Source organism: Saccopteryx bilineata, chromosome 6 (assembly GCF_036850765.1).
Source record: "Saccopteryx bilineata isolate mSacBil1 chromosome 6, mSacBil1_pri_phased_curated, whole genome shotgun sequence".
Lineage (NCBI taxonomy): Eukaryota > Metazoa > Chordata > Mammalia > Chiroptera > Emballonuridae > Saccopteryx > Saccopteryx bilineata.
The window spans coordinates 190,770,133-190,790,527 of record NC_089495.1 but is presented as its reverse complement, the minus strand read 5'-3'; the positions used below and the strand labels follow the sequence as shown (position 1 = coordinate 190,790,527).

Here is a 20,395-nt window from a genome sequence, read left to right as displayed (position 1 = left end):
TAGGAATTACCTTTCACTTTGATTTCTCGGATCAAAGATCACAGTCATTCTGTTTCATAATATGTTTTGTATCCAGCTAAGGTGTGTGTCTATCAGCTCTGAAAAAGATTTGCAAAACCATTTTTGAGAAGAAAAAAAAAAAAACGTCATCTTCGACCTCTATTATGCTTGCAACTCATGCTCGTATCATCCATTTAATGAGTCTCTCTCAACCTTGGGCTGCTCGGAACCCAAGCTACAGCTTTAACCCTCTGCCCAAATTCGGTGTCATCTTAACATCTGTGCCAGAATCCACCCCAAATCAGGGTTACAGTCACTGAGAGGGGGGACTTTGTGCAGAGAAACGGGGATCTCTGAGAGTAAAGTGCATCAGCAAGATTAGGGTGGGTTTTTGGGTTTTTTTTTAAGCTAGACAAATCAACCCTGCTGCTGGCTGTGTCATGGAGTTCCAAGTCATGGCTGACTAGTGAGATACAATTTTAAAAGCTAGCTTCCGCTGCAAAGAAGATCAGAATTTCATGAGGGCGCTACTCAAATATGAACCTCTTTTAGGCTAAACTTGACCTGTTTTTTCTTCTTGGTACCGACAGAACCTCAGTGGGCATGCAGTCCTAAGAATCTATATTGTCTTCCTGTTTCTTCAGTCAACAATTTTTTAAAGTGATTATTTGTCCAGCCCCTGCCCAATCAAAGCACTGAAGCCATGAGCATTCTACTTAAACCATTCAATTATATCACCTTTTCGATTTTAAATCACAGTAAACTCCCCTTCTATTGCTGTATAATGCTTACTGCTTTCAAAACCCGTATTCTCTCAATTTCCTTTAAAAGGCCAAATTACAAGGCCAGGGTCCATTCTGAGTGTCGGATTTAGAAATATTTTCTGAGGTTAATTTCTTTCCGGGACTGATCCAACTTTTTACTAAATGCCTGTTTATTAAGCATCATGAGATCAACCAGGACACACTTTCTAAGAGAGGCACTTGGCGAGATTCTCTGGAATCTCACCTGCAATGCCTTGAATACTCAATTAGCTCTTTTTTGCAGTTTTTAGGCCTGAACTCCTAAACACTGGGCTCCAATAAGGCCTGTTTGGTTGGGCCTGGTTGGATTACTCACAGGCTGCTGCAGCCCAGGACAAAATAACCACTTCCCCTCCTTCCTTAGGAGCTGCTGTAGACACAGTTTGGATAATGTACCTCAGATCATCCCCTAAAGCAAAAAGACCCAACTCTCCCAACTCTCCAGAACTGCCTGTGGCCCCGCGGCAGCTCGCTCACTGTACACCCCTACCTCTGCTCCAAACCAGGGAGCAGAAGGCATGGCCAGGTCATTCAGGGTCTTAAAATACCCATCTCCTGATGATGGCCAAATTGATGTTGTCCAGCCCAGACCACATGCCTGAACTTCAACTTAGATATCTAACCGCCCACTGTCCAGTTCGGATATGGCCGAAACCAGTCTCCTGACTCACTACGACCCCCAGGACCCCTCTAAAAATAGCCCTGTTCTACTTGTCCCCAGTATAGGAAACACACTCCCTACTTCCGGCGCTTCACGCCAATCTTGGTCACAGCCCACATCTCCTCCATATACGAATGTGCCTGGATCGACCCTCAAAATACATCCAGAAACTACAACCTCCACCACCTCCTGTGTATATCACTGCAAGGGTCCCTCCCCTGTCTCCCTGCCTCTGTGTTGGGACCCCTGGTCTCTGTCCAACAGCAGCGTGGGTCCTATTAGAACATAATGTACAGCTTTTGGTGCAGTTGTTACCCCTAGGGAAAAAAAAAAAAAAGCTCCAAGGTGCTAAATAATAGCCGAGACATTTTCACTTCATCATCCAGATGCACCCATTCGAGAAGCACCGACAGGTATCGGGGCCGGGCACATTCCAAGGGCACACTGCTGGAGCAGGGACTGGCACCTAGGTGGAACCGCAGGGACCAGGCTTCATGCCAGTTGGCCAGCACACGGTGCTGTGAGGGGAGTCTCACTGGACTCAGAAGGCTGGTCCCCCAGAAGCCGAGCTCTATCTCCACTCCCCGTCACCAGAATTCAGAGAATTGACAAAGCATCAAACCCATTGGTTCGTCTGCGGCCTTTTGGGGTGCAGCTTCCGGTTTAGTCATGAAGTTTCACTCTTTAATTGTCTCTTGGTGGAAGACAGAAATTCAACTAAGACCCAGACTACCAACAACCATCCTTCACAGGTGGCGGTTCTTAGGCCTTATCTCGCCTCCCGGCCATTTCGGGGTTGGTGGTCTGGGGCCCATTTCTCAGGTCAGCTTATGAGGCAGAGAAAAATGGGAGTGACTTGTCTAGGAGCAGTGCCCTGGTACTGGGCAGAGCCAAGATCCTAGCTCCAGTGTTTGGAGTTACTGTATGCCACCTCAGTGGCACAGACAAGCCCCCTCAAGATGGGGAAGGAGACGTCTGGTCCTGAAATCATGGTCCCAGTGGGTGGTGTTTCATGAAGACCGATATAGGTGAAGACCGATACAGTGATGTTGCATTTTTATGACACTAAGCATAAACCGGTGAATCGTCGCACTAGTCTTGTGGATTAATTTAGGATCCAGATTGGAAGGGATTCACTGATTAACCAGCACTGATAATTAACGTGAAAGTGTAAGGTGTCAACAGGTAAAATATAGCCTTTACAGACAAAGACCCAGGCCCAAGAAGCTGTCACCTTGACTAATTCTACAACTAGCCTGCAGCCTTTTGAGAGCACAGACACGGACGGACTAACTGACGGGGACCCGTGTGCATCTGTGCCGTGGAGCTGATGGGGCTGGTCTGGGGCACCTTCAGTCTGGTGGTCCTCCCAACCAGTCACAAACACGCTACTGTCTTGCCCACTGCCCACTTTTTCCATAACTCGGCTTAAATCAAGGGAGAAACAACACAGACTTTCTCCAAGCTACGCTGCCTACGAGGAAGAACTAACCAACTGTGTAAACTCAGGCAGGAGCTCAGCGCACCCCTCCGCCCAGTCCTTTCTCCAATTCAGCGGAATTTCTTCTGATCACATGCCGCTCGGAGGCACCTCTCCGATCAGGCAACCGCACGTCTCTACGGCCGCGACCACAGGCAGGAAAGCATTCTAAACACACCGCTGCTGCTTCCTTGTTCTTCAGCTATTTCTTCTCGGCCTCAACCCCAAACCTCTGCCGAGAGCCTCAGCACAGAGCAAGTACTGCAAAATAAGTTGTTACCTTTTTTTTTTTTTTTTTTAATAAAACAGAAACAAAAGGAAAGTACTTGTTACTACATCCAGTTGCCATTCTGGAAAGAAAGAAAGCAATCCAAACCCACAGAGCAGCCTGCGACCACAAATGAGATGATAAAATAAATACCTAATTGTTTGGGAAGCCATCTTTCTCTTTGAGGGTTGCAGGAATTAACCGAACATTTGTGCTAGGGCAGTTGAGTTTACTTATCTTTGCTCATGTGTGACGGATGGCACTGAGGCCGGGGGAGGGTGGCTCGGACCTCCTGGTAGATCAGCAGGTGGAAGCCTGGAGCAGCAAGAAGCATTTCCACCCTGAGCTGCTTGCCTCATGTCACAGAATCATACAAAACGTCCTCGTGGCCTCGGGGAGGAGATCCCCCCCCACACCCGCCCCAGGAGACCTTTCCTTTGAAAACCACCCTGGGCCCTGCAACTTGGGCAGGGTTCACTGGTGAGCCTCCTCCTCACCCTCCCATAAATTCACCTTCCAGATCAATCTATGTCCTTTCACATAAGTCCTGACCCACTCCAAGCACGCCCACCACTTCTGAAGGCTGACATAAGCCCCCCCTGCCTGTAAGAAGGCATCCCATCTCCTTCTCGCTTCCTTCCCCTCTGTCTTCCATAGTCTTACAATTCCTCTGCTCCGCAAAGATTTCAGCCATGTCTGCCTCCCTCGAGGCCACAGCTGTGAGAATTAATTGGCCTGCAGACTGCCTGGGAGTGTACACCTGTCCCCTCATATACTTGGCAAGACCTCATTATGGGCCCAACCCTGGATAAGCCTACCCCCACCAAACCCACTTGGGAAGGTAAAGTGCATGGCCAAGTACCCTCCACCTCTCCGATTTTAGCCAAAAGCCTGTGAGGCAACAGCAAGATAGAGCAGAGACACCCCATCCCCTACCCCGGGCCACCCAGCCTACCCCTTCCAGGCTCACAGGTAAGAGAAGCCACGAGCTTCCCAGAAAGAATTTCCACTAGGCAGGTCTGAGCAGGGACCAGACCTCACTGTAAATTTCTCCAAATGAGTCACAGGCCCAGCCCTGACACTTACTGCTCTCAACTTAAAGGCCACCCAGAGTGACCAGCAAGGACTTTGTGTGTGCAGCATCACCCCAGGCATCCCTAAGACACAGTAACTCCTCCAGGACAGGCAGACAGAGCCTGACCTCTAACCCATCTTTGCTCAAGCTTTCGCTGGGGAACAGCACTGAGCCAGCCGGCTGGTCCCCGCTCACTCGCTCTGCCATGTGAGGGCACAGCAGAAAGGTGTCCATCTGAAGCGAGCTCTCACCACAACCCAGCCCCGCCAGCACCCTGACCTCACTTCCGGCCTCCGGAACCATGAGAAAGTTCATTTCTGTTGTAATTTATTCTTAAGCCACCCAGTCCGTGGAATCCTGTCACGGCATCGTAAACACTGTCCTGCCAAAGTAGATCCCTCTCTAATGTCTCCATTGATGCTCACGTGGCAGGCGCCCAAGGCTAAGTGACTTGCCCACGGTCACACTGCCGGTCCGTGGTAGGATTCGAGCAGAGAGCAGATGCTGCCGCAATGGCCCCAGTGTCCTGTCCCCCCCCCCCCCAACCCCCGCCACCGTCTGGCCTTGACGTGGTCTGGCTCTCGTAGGGACAGCCACCCTCTCTTCGCCGTGCACTCGGATCCCGCTTCTGTATCCACACTCAGCCTCCCGTGCTGCCTGGTTCCTCCAGCCAGCGGCCCCGTCCTCCCCCTCCACTGATCTCTGAAGTGCAGCCTTTGTCTGTCTGCTAAGGTGTGCACCTCTGAGGGCGGGGGCCACGGGCAGCTCAGTGCAGTCTGAGCGCGGTGGGCAGGGGCTCTCCCGCCTTCCTCGGAGGGGACAGTCGCAGGGAAACACACAGTTGGGAGCCAGGCTGCTGGGATCCAAATCCTAGCCGGGCGTACCCTCCTGTTGAGGCAAGTCTTGACCCTCTCTGCACCAACCCTGTCGAAGGTGAGCAACTATGGTTCCTGACCATTTTAGAGGGATTTCAACCATCTTAGAGGGAATCGGCAAGTCAGCACGTGACAGGTGCTTCAGACGGTGTCTGGCGCATAGTAAGCACACCACAGTAACTGAGGTGACGTGAGCCAATCAATCACTGAACTTTTTGGGCCTCAGTTTCCTTGTCTGTAAAATGGAGATAATAAGCATGTCAGATGTTGCACAACGGACTCAGCTGGCACAATGCCAAGCTAACAAAACCAGCAGCAGCTGCTCCTATTCACAGGGTTAATGTGTAATTAGCCCACCACAGAGACAGCATTTGGTTAACAGACTGAACTGATTGGACGGCCTGGGCCACCCTCCTTTCACCAAAGCACTTTCACCTTAGAAGCTATTTCTGCATTTTCAAAGTGGGTGGGCCTGAGGTTGGCCATGCTCTCAGGGGCGAGTCTTCACATCCTGCAGACAGGGCCCCTCCCCCGCCCCCTGCCCTGGGCCGATGTCATGCACAACAGCCCTCTGGTTTGCACCCACACTCTGCAAACCAGAGGCCTCCGGAAGCCAGCTCAGCAGCAGGCCCGCACAGCACCCAGCCGCCCAGACACCTTACCAGCAAGACCTCGAAGTTTACGAGAAAAAGGTACCACACCATGTTCAACTGTCCCCAGCTCTCGGGATGAGTAAAAATGGCAGTTCTGAGGCCCTGGTTTCGAGTAAGAAGCTGAGGTGCTAACCAGGAGGGGGCATGTCATTGGCAGGTGGGAAGAGCAGCCAGCTTGCAGCCAAGAGGGTGGCAAGAGGAGGTCCCCTGCTGGGCCGACCTGCAGGGACACCGTTCATTCGACTTTGGTTAAGCAACACAAATCAGGCCTCATCCCCAAACACGGCTCTGTGGGGCCTTAATCCAGCACCCTCCCCCAGACCCATGCTCCACCACTAGCCTCCAGGGTTCAGGACCCCAAAGCCACGTGCAGCGTGAAGCCCTGAGGAGCTGTGTGAGCAGTGCCTAAGGGCAGGAGGCACAGCGCTGCTCCTCCAGGCCCTGACGGGATGCCACAGGGAGGCAGGTGGCCAAGTTCATCTCCACAGTTCCTACAGGACGTGTGTGTACAAGCTGAAGAAGCAACATTTAGTGGGCACCTTCTGGCTGTCACCGATAGTATCTCCTTTGTGGCGCACAGACAGTCCTATTAGCACATGGTGTCCACAGACGCTCGGCATGAGCTGAGCCAGGTGAACCCTGCAGGTGCACCAGTACAGGCACAGCGCACCTGGTGATGGGCCCTGGTTTTGGGGAGGGGGTAGCGGGGCTCAGGCTATAGGGATCCTGTATCACTCGGGTCTAATAGCCCTGCGAAGGCAGCACCCTCATTCTCCCATTCATTGCCGCATCGCCAGCACCCAGGACAGAGCCCAGCACGTAGTAGGTGCTCAGTAAAAATTGCAGGGAGGGATGGTTGAGTGAATGAATGATGAAACAGGCACGGAGAGATGAAGCCACACACCCAGGTGAGGCAGCTACCAAGTAGCAGGGCCTGGTCTAAACCTACATAGTTGGGCTCCAGCTACTTGAAGATGAGAATTCTTTTGCAATTACCATCTGGCAACCAACACCCACTCCTCTGAATGCAACTCTGAACAAAGACTGGTCTTTGGGAGACCTACTTTTTATCAGGGTTCCAGAGTAGAAATCATCCAGACAGCATGTGAGCTAACCCACGCTGTTCACTCTGGCTGACCTGGGGAATACGATTTAAGAAGTGGAAAGTGACTTGTCCCCATTGGGACCATAAGCCAAGCCCCAGGGACAGACCTAATAGGTGAGATGGTGTTAGTGCCTCCTGAGATTTGGAATAGAACCAAGGCCTGGGGTTCGGCGACAGAGGGTGGCTCCCCCAGGCATGACTGGAGACCTTCCAGCTCACTTTCATTGGCAGTATTCTCCAGAAAAAGAGGAAAGTTCAAGTTTACTCTCTACAAGGCCACCAGCAACCTGCATTTCAAGACCCGAGGGAACCCACCCTTTCTGTGGTGTCAGTCTGAATCAGGCTTGGGCTCTGGCAGCCATTTGCAGAGAACATGGACCCTCTCTCCAAAGGTAGTGTAACCATCATGGCCTCCACAGTCGGGAGCCTGTCTCCTAGTAAAATCAGGTTATTCCAGAGGGTGATGGGGGTGAGCAGCTGCTAGACCACAACTTCCCACAGCAGGACCCTGGGTGCCAAGAACACCCATTGGTGTCCTACTCAGAATTCCTTTTGACAGACCAGCCAGCACAACCCACTGTTGGGATCCAGGGGTCCCACTTGGCCTTGGGAAAGGACACTCCTTTATGATGGAAACTTATGTAGGTCTCTTCCTCACTGTCCTCTAGATCACCCCCCCCCTTCAGCCTTCCTTCCTACTCTTTAAACATATAAAGCAGGGGTTGGGAACCTGTGGCTCACGAGCCAGATGTGGCTCTTTTGATGGCTGCATCTGGCTCGCAGAAAAATCTTTAATAAAAAAAAATAACGTTCAAAATAAAAAACATTCTCATGTATTATAATCCTTTCATCTCCTACCGCTCAGGTTCATGGTTGCGGGTGGCTGGAGCCAACCACAGCTGTCCTCCAGACAATACCAAATATGTAACGTACACGGGTCATTGTATGGCTCTCAGGGAATTACATTTTAAAATATGTGGTGTTCATGGCTCTCTCAGCCAAAAAGTTTCCCAACTCCTGATATAAAGCATACTTATACCCCAGGGCCTTTGCACTTGCTGTTCTTTTGTCCAGATTGGTCTTTCCTTAGATATTGGTAAAGCTCTCTCATTGAGAGCTCTGCTCAAATGTCACCTCCTCTGGGAAGCTTCCCTGACTAGAACAGCAGGCCACCACACCACCTACCACAACCACTGCTGATTTCATCGCAGCAAGACGTGGAGTATTGTAAAGCTTGCCTCTGTAGAGGATTCCAAGAGAAACAGTGGGAAATCATGCTTTACTGTCATAAGGGAGAAGCCAGGCCCTCTAAGCTTCTGGTCACATTGTCATCCACCTGTGTCCTTCTCTGACTTATGAAATCCTAGCTTGAAAGTGTCCCCCAGAGCACCTAACACCCAGCAGGCACACAGCAGGTTAAACCATGCTGCCAAGGGTATTGAGGCGATGACTGTGGAATCTGGAACCCTAAACCATGGTTTTCCATTCAGTTCGACTTAGAAGAGAAGAGATCATTTCTCCAACTTGTGGACACCCCTGTCTTGAGTCCAGTTCTTATGCCAACTGGAATGTGACAGAAATTGCCCATGAAAAGCCCTTAGCAGGACACAGCCTTTCAGAGTAGCATCTCCTCAGGAAACCAGAGACGCTTAGAGATAAGAGGGTTAGCCTCTGCAGTGAAAGCCTCCCACCGCCCCCACCCTGAGCCTGCATCCACTGAGTCCTCCAAGCCTGCAGGGGGAGACAGGCTGCAGGACCATCGTGAACTCCTCAGGCACATCCCAGTCCACGCTTCCGGGTCGGTGTCTGGGAATGACAGCAAGCCCCTACAAGAGGTAGCTCTATCTCTATTTCTATTATAAAAGATGACCTTGAGCAGGTGTTAGGACAACTGACAAAAACTCAACACTGCACCATGTCCATTCTCCCCCATTGAACTAGATAGAGACCCAACCATCAAAAGTGGAGGCAAAGATGCAAGGCCATTCTGTGGGGCCTGAGAGCCGATTCTGATGTGTCCACAGAAAAGCAAAAAGCCAAGAACATCCTTAGATGCTTCTGGGGAACAACAAGCTGGTGACTGAATTGCACGGAAACCCAGAAGAACGACAAAGCCGCTGTCATTAAGAGCCGTTGCCGGGGACAGAAAAACTCATCCGCGGAACAAAGCCAAGAGACCAGGAAGTGGCCCATACGTCTGTGGAAATGACATTTCCAACACCGGTGGATTGCAGGCCCGTGGGGAACAGACGGACTCCTCAACAGATGGCCTAGGGCCGCGAATGCAATGAAATTAGAGCCTCGCCTCCAAGTGGACACAAGAAATCAGCTCCAGGTGGATCACAGACCTCCGTGTGAAAGGGGAGACCAGAGCGTATTTGGAAGACGATATCGGAGACGCTCTTTAAGAGAGTCGGGGTAGAAAAAGATTTCCTAAACCAAGAATTCAGGCTTGAGGACAGCAAATCACCAGGAGGGCTTGTAAAAGTGCAGCCCGCTGGGCCCCACCTGTGGCACTTCTGCTGCACAAAACAGTTAAAAGGTCTGACCGTCCCAAATGGTGCTGGGAGTGTCAACAGGCACACCCACTTTGGAGACAAGTTGATATCGTCTACTCAGTGAGGGATGTGTCTGCCCAGTGGCCAAGCAGTTCCACCTGTGTAGGCACAACGCTACGGAAACTCGTGTGTGTGCGTGCACCAGGAGACAGAGAAAGAACATTCTAGAAAGCACTGTCTGTAACAGCAAAGGGGAAAGACCTGGAAACAACCAGCACCTGTCAGTTTACCTGGCTGGTTGCTGGTGTCGATAAATAATGCTGGTGGCCGGTTTGTCCTGAGAAGTTGCGCTGTGCCAGGTTCTGTCCTAGGAACCCTGTATACACAAACCATCCCGTGTTCACGAGGTCCCATGAGGCGGTGTTGTTATTTTCATTCCTATTTTGCAGTTCAGTAAGCCAAGACTCAGGGAGCTGAAGGGACTTGCTCAGAGTCACACAGCCAGCAGGCAGCCGAGCCAGGATTGCAACGCTGGAGGTGATTCCAGGGTACAGGCTTGAAACGACTTTCCCCTGCTCTCCTGCCTTGCGGATAAATACTGCTTTGATGGTAAAGACAGAAGAAGCTTCTCATTCAGGCCTAAAATGATCAGAGTTAACCGCTGAAGTTCAAGGGGAACCTGATTAGGCCAAATTGTTTCTCCTGCCCGTACCAGCTGCTGGCTGCTCCGTTGTGCGTCCTCCCCTTGCGCCCACACACAGATGTGCGCACACACACAGATGTGCGCACACACAACCACATGTGGCCATGTTACAAACCACAATGCAAGTTACTAAGTCAATGCTTTGACTTGTTTTCTGCCTGGCACATAGTAGGCACTCAGCAGAACAGACTGAGGTGCAGAACATTTGGGTCAGGATGCCAAACTTGACCGAAACAGAAACAAGAGTTGCCAAGTCCGCGTGACAACATCCCATCCTGTTTCTCCCTGAGAGATGACACTGGCAGGCACAGTCCCTCTTGGAAACTCAAAGCACCCTCGGGAGTAGCACCAGGCTTACTGGCCACTCTCATTTCAGCTAGGGTTACTTTACACAGGTTGCTTTCCTTCCTGCCCCTTGGCCGACACCAGCCACACAGGACACCAGCCACACAGAGGGGGCCCCGAGAGGCTAAGAACTATCTCAGAATAGCAGGTGCCCCAGGGCTGTCATCTGGAGTTTGAGTTTAGGAAACAGGCCTCAAGAGGCCGTCCTGGGGTGAGCCCCTGGCCTGGAGCTCCGGAGCTCAGGCATCAACAGCTGGGGGAGTGGGCAAGGGAGGGGCCAGTGACCAAAGGGGTGGCGACGGCAGAAGGGGAAAAGCCCATTCCCGGAACCTTCTCCCTAATCAGAACAGGAAGCCAGCTTGGAGGAAGCGGGTAGCCCCTTCTCTGAAAGGGGCCAGGGGTGGGCAGGAGGAGGGAGCTCAGCTCCTGGGCTGAGGCCTGAATTTCTCAGAAGCCTGGGAGCTAGGAAAACGCAGGGCTGGTTTCTGTTTTCTGCCCCAGAAACGCCCGAACCGCAGCAGGCGGGCGGCGCTGCTGGCCAGGAGGGAGAGCCCTGGCAAGGTCCGGTCGCGAACGCCATGCTGTTTACAGAGGGAAGCCGGCCCGCTGGGGTGCCCACTCCGGGAGTCCCCAGCCACCTCCCGCTCTCCGCCAGCTGGGCCCACAGGGACGCTAGCTTCGGGAGGGACAGGGAGCTGGAAGGCAGCAGCCAAGACCCGGGACGCGTGCGCCAGCCACGCTGGCCTCTGGGATGAAAAGGGGGAATGAGCTTGCAGGTCTCTTTGCAAAAGGAGCGCTTCTGGGTTCAGCACCAGCCACGCCAAGCGCAACAGAATAACAAGGGGAATGGGAGGAGGCACAGAACGCAGCCGGCAGAGCCCAGAGCGCTGCCCTCCTCTCGGGCAGCCTGCTCTTGGGGTTGCACAACCGTTTCCATGGTACTTGGATTTGCTGTCGCAACAACCTCAGGATGGCCGGGCCCTGGGCAGTGCTGCTGGCTGGAGGCGAGAAATTGATTTCTAGGGGGCCCAGTGGCCAGCACGGTTTTGAGGGCCTGTCCCAGGCTGGTCTCCAGCCTCTGCCTCGGTCCAGTCCGAGGCCTGGAGAGCATGGCATTGCGAGGGAGCCCGGGACCAGCGGGAGCCTCACTGCGCCACTCAGAGGGGGATGCGTGTCCTTCACGGCGACCACAGTCCCTGCGGGACAGTCACAGCACCCAGCACTTTAGCTTTTGGAAACTCCAGGCCAGATCATGTCAAGTAACTGAAATGCCCCCACTGTCCACAGTAAATATGATTTAAATAATGCTACAGAGGTTGAAGGGGCCTGGCTGGCACCTTCCGTTTATATTTATAATATTTCATTGAACATTTGTCCCTGCGGTTTTACACCTGTCTTCCTGGAATCAGACGTTCACCCACCCCCACCCCCACCCCCACATTCTATGTCTCTCAAGCTTTTCTCCAGGACTCCTGAGAAGCTCACGTCCTGCTGAGACCTGAATTCTAGGACCAGGACACAGGCTGTGTCCCCAGGTTTTATATGCTATCGAACCTTTCTAGCAGGTGCTACAGAGTGGGGGTTTTTTTTCATTTGTACTCCTGAACTCCCAAAGAAATGTGTGGCACCTTTCCACAAACAACAAATAAACAAACCCTAGATAAAGAACAGCTACAAATTTACTCACTGGCTGTGTGAGCTTAGGCCAGTTACTTCATCTCTCTGGGCTGCTCTTTCATTAGCTATAAAATAGGAATAACAATAGTCTTGCCTGGTGGGGCTGTTGTAAGGATTAAATGAAATAAAATAGTAAAGTCTTAGAAGAGTGCCACCTAAGTATCAGCTGCTTTTATTATTGTTAAAAATAAGTATTTCTGACGTTGCGTGATGCTGAATAGTTTTAAATCATTTAAACCCCGGGTGATATATGATCTCCATTTCCTTCTTGGATAGTCACTCAGCCCCACAAAGATCTAGTGAGCATCTTCTGCACAGGGGGCTGGGCCCAGCTTTGAGCAGAGGGAACATTAGCAAATGTTGTTAAGGGCCTCCTGTGTGCAAGGTCAGCCCAGGGGCACTGGTGGCACAAAGTCAGAGACGTTAGTCCTGTCCCTTGTCACCCAGAGAAGTGGACTTGAAGCAGGGGAGAAAAATATATAGAGAGAGAAACACCTGAAAGGCGTATGTGAGAAACAGTCACCTGGAGAATCCAAGTGCCCAGGGCTCAGAGGAAGAGAAAAGCCCTCCGGCTGCAGAGAAGAGAGAGCTTGTCAGAGCCTCGAAACACTGGTCAGGTTTCAAAAGACATGGGATGGAGGGGATGGCATTCCAGGTGGAGGCGAAGGTGTGGGCAGAGGTTCAGAGGCAACACAGTCTCGGCACAGCCACGTGAGCAGAGAAGGGCGGGCAGAGCACCACTACAGCAAGTGCTTGAGTTACAAACATCCGACTTAATGCACAATGCATACTAACTAACGACCGGAGCCCCATGGGGCTATTGGGAGCCAACTGCAGCTGGATGTCAGTGAAAATGGTACCACAGAAGTACTCGACTCCAGTGGCAAAGAGCTAACCAGTAAAGAGCGTATGGAACTAGAGCAGCAGATGACAGCATTTAGGGAAGAAAACGGGGACCCAGAAACTCCAGAACCGAAAAAGTTTTCTACAAAAGAGTTAGCTGGTGTTTTTGTCTCACTGAAGCAGAAATGGCAAAGTTAGAGGAGCAAGATCCTGATGCAGAAGGGTTCACCAAAGTTTAGTTACCGAAGGCCTGAGATGCTCCAGGGCCGTGTATGATGAGAAAAAGAAAAGCTCTGTACAAACCTCCCTGGATGCCTAATTCAAGAAACGGACTCCGGCAGCAGAATCCAACCCTGACTCTCTAACGCCAGTCCCGTCCCCTCCAACCAGGCCACCTACTCCTGCATCATCCAAGACTGTTTAAGATTGTATTTGAAAATGTTTAAGTATTTATATGCACAGAAAGGTAAAGATAAATACTCTGTTAAGACAGACATCTAAGTTGCATTTGATAGGTAAATGTACCTGTTACAACTTACATATAAATTCCATGTAAAAACAAACATACAGAACCTGTCCCGTTCATCACCCAGGGACCGCTTGTACATCCAGATGGTGGGAGACACACCCCTAAGCAGAACGAAAAGCTTTATTTTTCTAAATCCTTCTTTTTGTTGTTGAGAGAGAGAGAGAGAGAGAGCAGAGACAGGAAAGAGACAGGAAGGAGAGGAAGGGAGGGGGAGAGAGAAAGAGGAGAGGGAGGGGGAGAGAGAGAGGAGAGAAAGAAAGAGAGGGAGAGGGAGAGGGAGAGGGAGAAAGGGGGAGGGAGGGAGAGAGAGAGACAGGAAGGGAGAGAGAGACAGGAAGGGAGAGAGAGGAGAAGCATCAACTCATAGTTGCAGCACCTTAGTTGTTCATTGATTGCTTTCTCATGTGTCTGGACTGGAGGGCTCCAGCCAAGTCAGGGACCCCTCGCTCAAGCCAGCGACCTCACACTCAAGCCGGATAAGCCCGTGCTCAAGCTGGCGACCTCAGGGTTTCAAACCTGGGTCCTCAGCGTCCCAGGCTAATGCCCTATCCACTGTGCCACCGCCTGGTCAGGCTAAATCCCTATTTTTTTTTATACTAGCCTCTATAGTCATTTCTAGGACTTGAAGCGTGTCCTTTAAAAAAAGTTCTTTTAAAAATATGTGCATATGACAAAGCAAAGAAAACCCAAAAAGTATTAAAAACACAACAGGAAAAGGTCCCCTTCCATTCCTGTCCCCAGCTGCTCACTACTCCCTTGTGTAGCTGTATCATATTAACAGACATTAGGTTGCTACTGGGCATGTGTTGGTACAAACAAGACTGTAGTCAGTATCCCGCACCTACTCTCAGGAGGGTGTCCGGACTGTCTGGTGCCCGGTCCCCGAGGATGACAACTGTGGGGCCTGAGCAGAGGGCCTCAGCCTGGAACAGCTGAGAAGATACTGAAGAAGGATTGTCACATCCCAAACGCAGAGACAGATGAGGGTGACGCCGAGGAAGGGGACCGAGCTGACAGGCGCTCTCTACGGAGCGCTGACCATGTGGCTGACTCGGTTACATGCACTTTCCAGGTGTCACTACATTTAATTCTGAAGCACCGCTGTTCTCCCCATCTTACAGGTGGGGAAATCCAGGTCACAGACATTAAGGAACTTGCCTAAGGCCACACCCCCAGGTTCCTAGGCAGCTGCACAGAGAGGTGAGATGGGCACAGGGCAGAGGGGTTAGGAGTTCACGTGGCACCAGCTGGCTCTGAGGATCCTGGGCGCGGCCAGACCAGGGCCTGGAGTGAAAGCCCATTTTCTGGAGTCTTGTCAGACAGGGAGTGAAAGGGCCCAAGACACATGCTTGCTCCGTTTTGTCACAGATTGAATCTGTGGCACTTACTTTCTCACCCACAGGCCTGGGACAGCTCAGCCTAGAGGCCTCTAGCTTTGTGACCCCAGACAAATCACACCCTCCCAGCCTCTGCTTTGCATGGCTGTGAGGCAGAGATGGTAATCAGTCTCTGCTTTTCAAAGGTGCTCATTAAGGGGGAGGGACTGTTATTATGTGATAATTAGTTCCTGTACTTGCTGGCTTGGCAAACAGAACCCCCAAACTGCAACCTTGCACCTGTCAGCAGCTTCCCTTCCCTCTTCGGACCCAATTCAAACCTCTCGCTGTGGCCTGTGAGGCCCTTCGTGGTCTGGCCTGCCCTCAAAATCTCCCTTGCACTCATCTCTTGGTCACCCTCTCTGTAACTCTGTATCTTGTTCTGTCTTTCCACATAGGCTTCTCCCCACCCCAGGGCCTTTACACATGCTGTTCTTGCTGCTTAGACTTTGCTCCTCCCCTTCTCCTCCAGGTCACCTCTCAGGGATGCTGTCCCTGACTCCCCCTTCTGAAGTCCCTCCCTCTCCTACCATCCCCTTGTTTGTTTTATTCAGAGCCTGAGCCCCATGTGAAATTCTTTTTTTTTTTCTTCTGAAGTTGGAAACAGGGAGGCAGTCAGACAGACTCCCGCATGTGCCCGACCGGGATCCACCTGGCATGCCCACCAGGGGACGATGCTCTGCCCATCTGGGGCATTGCTCTGTTGTGACCAGAGCCATTCTAGCGCCTGAGGCAGAGGCCATGGAGCCATCCTCAGCACCCGGGCCAACTTTGCTCCAATGGAGCCTCGGCTGTGGGAGGGAAGAGAGAGACAGAGAAGAAGGAGACGGGGAGGGGCGGAGAAGCAGATGGGTGCTTCTCCTGTGTGCCCTGGCCGGGAATCGAACCCAGGACTCCTGCACACCAGGCCGACACTCTACCACTGAGCCAACCAGCCAGGGCCCCATGTGAAATTCTTATTATTTATTGGCTGACCTCTAATTAACAGCTCCCCCTACCCAGAGACCTTTGTCAGGAGAGGGGCCTCGTCCACTGACTTCACTGCTGTGTCCCCGGTGCTGGGAACCAGCATACAGTAGGTGCGCAGAGAGTATTCTAAGAAGGAAGGCATGAACGGGTGCCAGGGGATCAGAAGCACACCAGGAAGGCAAATTCCCCGAGGCAGCCAGCCCGCCAAGGCCACACTACAGGAGCTGGGTCCTTACCGCCAGCCCTCCCCAGTATTTGTGGGGCACTGGAGAACCTATAGATCAAGGGTCCCCAAACTTTTTACACAGGGGGCCAGTTCACTGTCCCTCAGACTGTTGGAGGGCCGGACTATAAAAAAAACTATGAACAAATCCCTATGCACACTGCACATATCTTATTTTAAAGTAATAAAACAAAACGGGATCAAATACAATATTTAAAATAAAGAACAAGTAAATTTAAATCAAACTGACCAGTATTTCAATGGGAACTATAGGCCTGCTTTTGGCTAATGAGATGGTCAATGTGCTCCTCTCACTGACCACCAATGAAAGAGGTGCCCCTTCCGGAAGTGCGGCGGGGGCCGGATAAATGGCCTCAGGGGGCTGTGTGTGGCCCGTGGGCCGTAGTTTGGGGACCCCTGCTATAGATCATTTTTCACATGTGCTTCACTCAGGGCCACAGTTTCCAAGTCCAGCTAGCTTCCTTTGATAATTATACATCAACATCTTTTGACCCCGGCACTCACAAGGAAGCACACTGTGCGCAGCAAGAAACTAGTTTCTGGTGGCTTTCCATACCCAGAGAATTCCTCAGGCTATAAATAACAGGCCTTTTTCTAGAGTGGACACCTGCCCCGTTCCTCAGGAATCATACAGTTCGGTCAACACTCAATGTTACAATGCTGCTGTTTTCACCAGAATCAGGCGCTAAGTCCTTTGGATACTGGTTCATAACTGGTGGTAGTTCTTCCCCCGCCAGGGGACATCTGGAGACATTTTTGCATTGTTATATTTGGTATTGTTACATGAGAAATAAATCACCTATCTTGTTTAAGATACCGCTACCTTGGGTTTCATTTAGAGCAGCCTCCGTACCCTAATCAATACATAACTTTCCTCTGCCCCACAAACTCCAACTGTTGTTAAATCACACTTAAAGACTCCTCAAGGCCCTGGCCGGTTGGCTCAGCGGTAGAGCGTCGGCCTGGTGTGCGGGGGACCCGGGTTCGGGTTCGATTCCCGGCCAGGGCACATAGGAGAGGCGCCCGTTTGCTTCTCCACCCCCGCCCCCCCTCCTTCCTCTCTGTCTCTCTCTTCCCCTCCCGCAGCAAGGCTCCATTGGAGCAAAGATGGCCCGGGCGCTGGGGTGGCTCTGGTCGCTGCGGAGCGACGCCCCGGAGGGGCAGAGCATCGCCCCCTGGTGGGCAGAGCTTCGCCCCTGGTGGGCGTACCGGGTGGATCCCGGTCGGGCGCATGCGGGAGTCTGTCTGACTGTCTCTCCCCGTTTCCAGCTTCAGAAAGAAAAAAAGAAAAAAAAAAAGACTCCTCGATACTATGCGTATACCTGTTGAATTATTTCTCTCCTGAATCCTCCGAGTACCTAAGGGCATTGCTAAGCCAATGGAAATAAAGAGGAAGTCATAGTATTTAGAGCTACCCAATAAGGACAACAGGAACTACCAAAACAAAATGTCCATTAACATCTTAAAACATCTGTTATGTTTAAGATCTATGAATTCATAATAGTACCGAAAAACAGAAAAATAAAACCCTAATTGATCACCATTGGAGGATGTTAATGAACTGACCCATTATTTAAAAAAACAACTGGTAAATAAAGAGGAAGAATCAAGCATTCATTATGCTTTTTCTATATGAATTCTGCCATTGTTGATGAAGGGAAGTCTCTCTTTATAGAAGTTTTCCAGCTAGCAGAAGAGGAAGGGAGACAGAATTAGAATAGAATATCACCATTTTGCAATTAATGCACCACTGAATTAATGGAACTAGGCACTGGCTATGCACAGACATCACCCAGAGAGAGGTAACCTGCATCATATGCTACCTGACAGAAAATACGCCACCGCCTATGAAGCAGTCTTGCCCAAAACAACTGAACCCGAGTCAGTTAAGTCTATCGAACAGCGATTTTCAAACTTTTCCATCTCACGGCACACATAAACTCATTACTAAAATTCCGTGGCACACCCAGAGATACATCTTTTGGTGATCTGACCAAAAATGAAAGGGAAAGGGGGGGGTATAATTTTGATTCATTCACACTGGATGGCTACTGTTGTGTTGTTGTTATTTTTTTATTTGACAATCTATGGCAGGAAAGATCAGTGCCCCTGACTAAATAGTCAGGTATTGCATGTTTTAAAAATTCTTGTGGCGCACCGGTGGGAAATCGCTGCTCTAGAAATCAACTGCCAGCTTCCAGGAAATACAGAGGACAGGGGGGCGAGCTAGCCCTCGCCATGGGGACAAACCGTGGCAAAGGCCAGAGGGCAAGGAACTCTACAGGGCAAACAACCCGGTTTCTTCCACAAAGAAACCGCAAAACAATGTTAATAATGATCAAACAGCCCTGGCCGGTTGGCTCAGCGGTAGAGCGTCGGCCTAGCGTGCGGAGGACCCGGGTTCGATTCCCGGCCAGGGCACATAGGAGAAGCGCCCATTTGCTTCTCCACCCCTCTGCCGCGCTTTCCTCTCTGTCTCTCTCTTCCCCTCCCGCAGCCAGGGCTCCATTGGAGCAAGGATGGCCCGGGCGCTGGGCATGGCTCTGTGGCCTCTGCCTCAGGCGCTGGAGTGGCTCTGGTCGCAATATGGCGACGCCCAGGATGGGCAGAGCATCGCCCCCTGGGGGGCAGAGCACCGCCCCTGGTGGGCGTGCCGGGTGGATCCCGGTCGGGCGCATGCGGGAGTCTGTCTGACTGTCTCTCCCTGTTTCCAGCTTCAGAAAAATGGAAAAAAAAAAAAAAAAATAATGATCAAACAAAAGAAAGTTAATGCTATTTAATCTAGAGGGAACACCTCCAAATTAAAATCGACTCAAAAAAAAAAACCCAAAGCACCCACTTGGAATGTGTGGGCCTGGCCTGAATCCTGAGTCAGACTCTAAAACAATAAAAAACAAATCAGAGAAGAGAAGGTCTGTACTATACGTATGGGGCCATCATACATGGAAGTTGAAACTGAATATTGCATTGGATATCCTGTTCCATGGTTAGTTCAAACACTGAATATTTCTTGCTATGAAGGAATTTTCATTAAGTTTCATGCATGCTAATCGTATGATGAGTATTTTCAGAATCCTTTTTTTTTTTAAGAGATACATACTGTTTTACACATGAAAGGATACGGTTTTGAGATCTAAGATTTTTTGATGTCGACAATTTGCTTCGAGCTATGACTGTGGGATGGAGTTGGTAGATGGGGGAGGTATAGAAAAAACGACACTGGCCGTGAGGTGAGGTTGAGCGGTGGATATGCCAGCCCATTGTGCTACTCTAGATTTAGTTACATTCAAAATATTTCATAATAAAAGGTTTTTAAAAAAATCTTACTCCTGGCCACGAGGAGGGGGGGAGGAAGAAAGGCAGAAGGAGTGAACACCTGCAAAGCCCCCGCAGTGTGCCTGGTGCTGGGTGAGGCAGCCGTGGGTCTGAGTGACACCTCCAGAAGACGGGGCACAAATACAAATGCCTAACAGGTCCAGATGGAAACCTTGACCTCAGAGACGTCAGGCGAGTGGAAGAGGAACACCAGCACAAGCATTATGGTAAATAACAGCGGACATACCCTCTATCTCCGGGAGACCAGGGGGAGTGGAGTGGTGGGGCCAAGGCCAAGCACGTGCTCTGTCTAAACAAAGTGGTCTCTACACAGGTCCAGCCTCGACGTTGACCTCTGGTAGCCACTGTACGGAACGTGGGACCCAGGGCCGCCAGATCCTTGGCTTTTCCAAGGAAAGCCGGAAATCTGTATTTTTTATGTGCAATCTCCTGGTTTTTAAACACTGGCATCTAATCCAAATATTTTTGAAAATACTGTGTGGGCCAAACAAAATATCTGCAGGCTAAACGCAGCCCGTGGAACACCAGTTGGCCACCCTGGTTCCAAGCTCCGAAGCAGACCACAACTCAATCCATCTGTAAGAAGCGAGAGGGTGCATTAATCAACTTGGGGTCAATTCTTTTTTAGTCCTCCAATAAAACTGAGAATTCAAAAGGCACCATCAACTTCCAGAAGTCTATAAGAACCGGCTGCTGAACTGTTCAAACGAGTCCTCCACGTCGCTGGCTTATGCCACAGAACCTCCACTCTGTCCAGAGCTTTGGAAATTAACCACCAGGGAATGTCCTTTCAACTTTCCTGGGATGGCGGAACTAACAGGCTTCAGATGAAATCCGTTTGTTGGTGTGCAAAACGCCTGGGGCTTAAGTCCCAACCGCCTGCAACAGACAACCCCATCGTCAAGTTGAGGTGCTCAATATCCATCGTAAAATGACCAGGGAGCCCTCCACCTTG

General features: G+C 51.0%; 1 protein-coding gene across 2 annotated transcripts in view; it reads right to left on the bottom strand.

The window, feature by feature from the left end:
* The window catches only part of NFATC2 (nuclear factor of activated T cells 2), a 143,224-nt gene that overhangs the window by 11,305 nt on the left and 111,524 nt on the right, over positions 1–20,395 (bottom strand). The window contains exon 10 of one of the 2 annotated variants that reach the window (XM_066235758.1): positions 11–98. The exons of the other annotated variant lie outside the window; for it this stretch is intronic. Within the exon in view, the coding sequence (XP_066091855.1) occupies positions 55–98 (44 nt within the window). The 3' untranslated portion in view covers positions 11–54. The remainder of the gene's footprint in view (positions 1–10; positions 99–20,395) is intronic. 2 annotated transcript variants of the gene reach the window in all.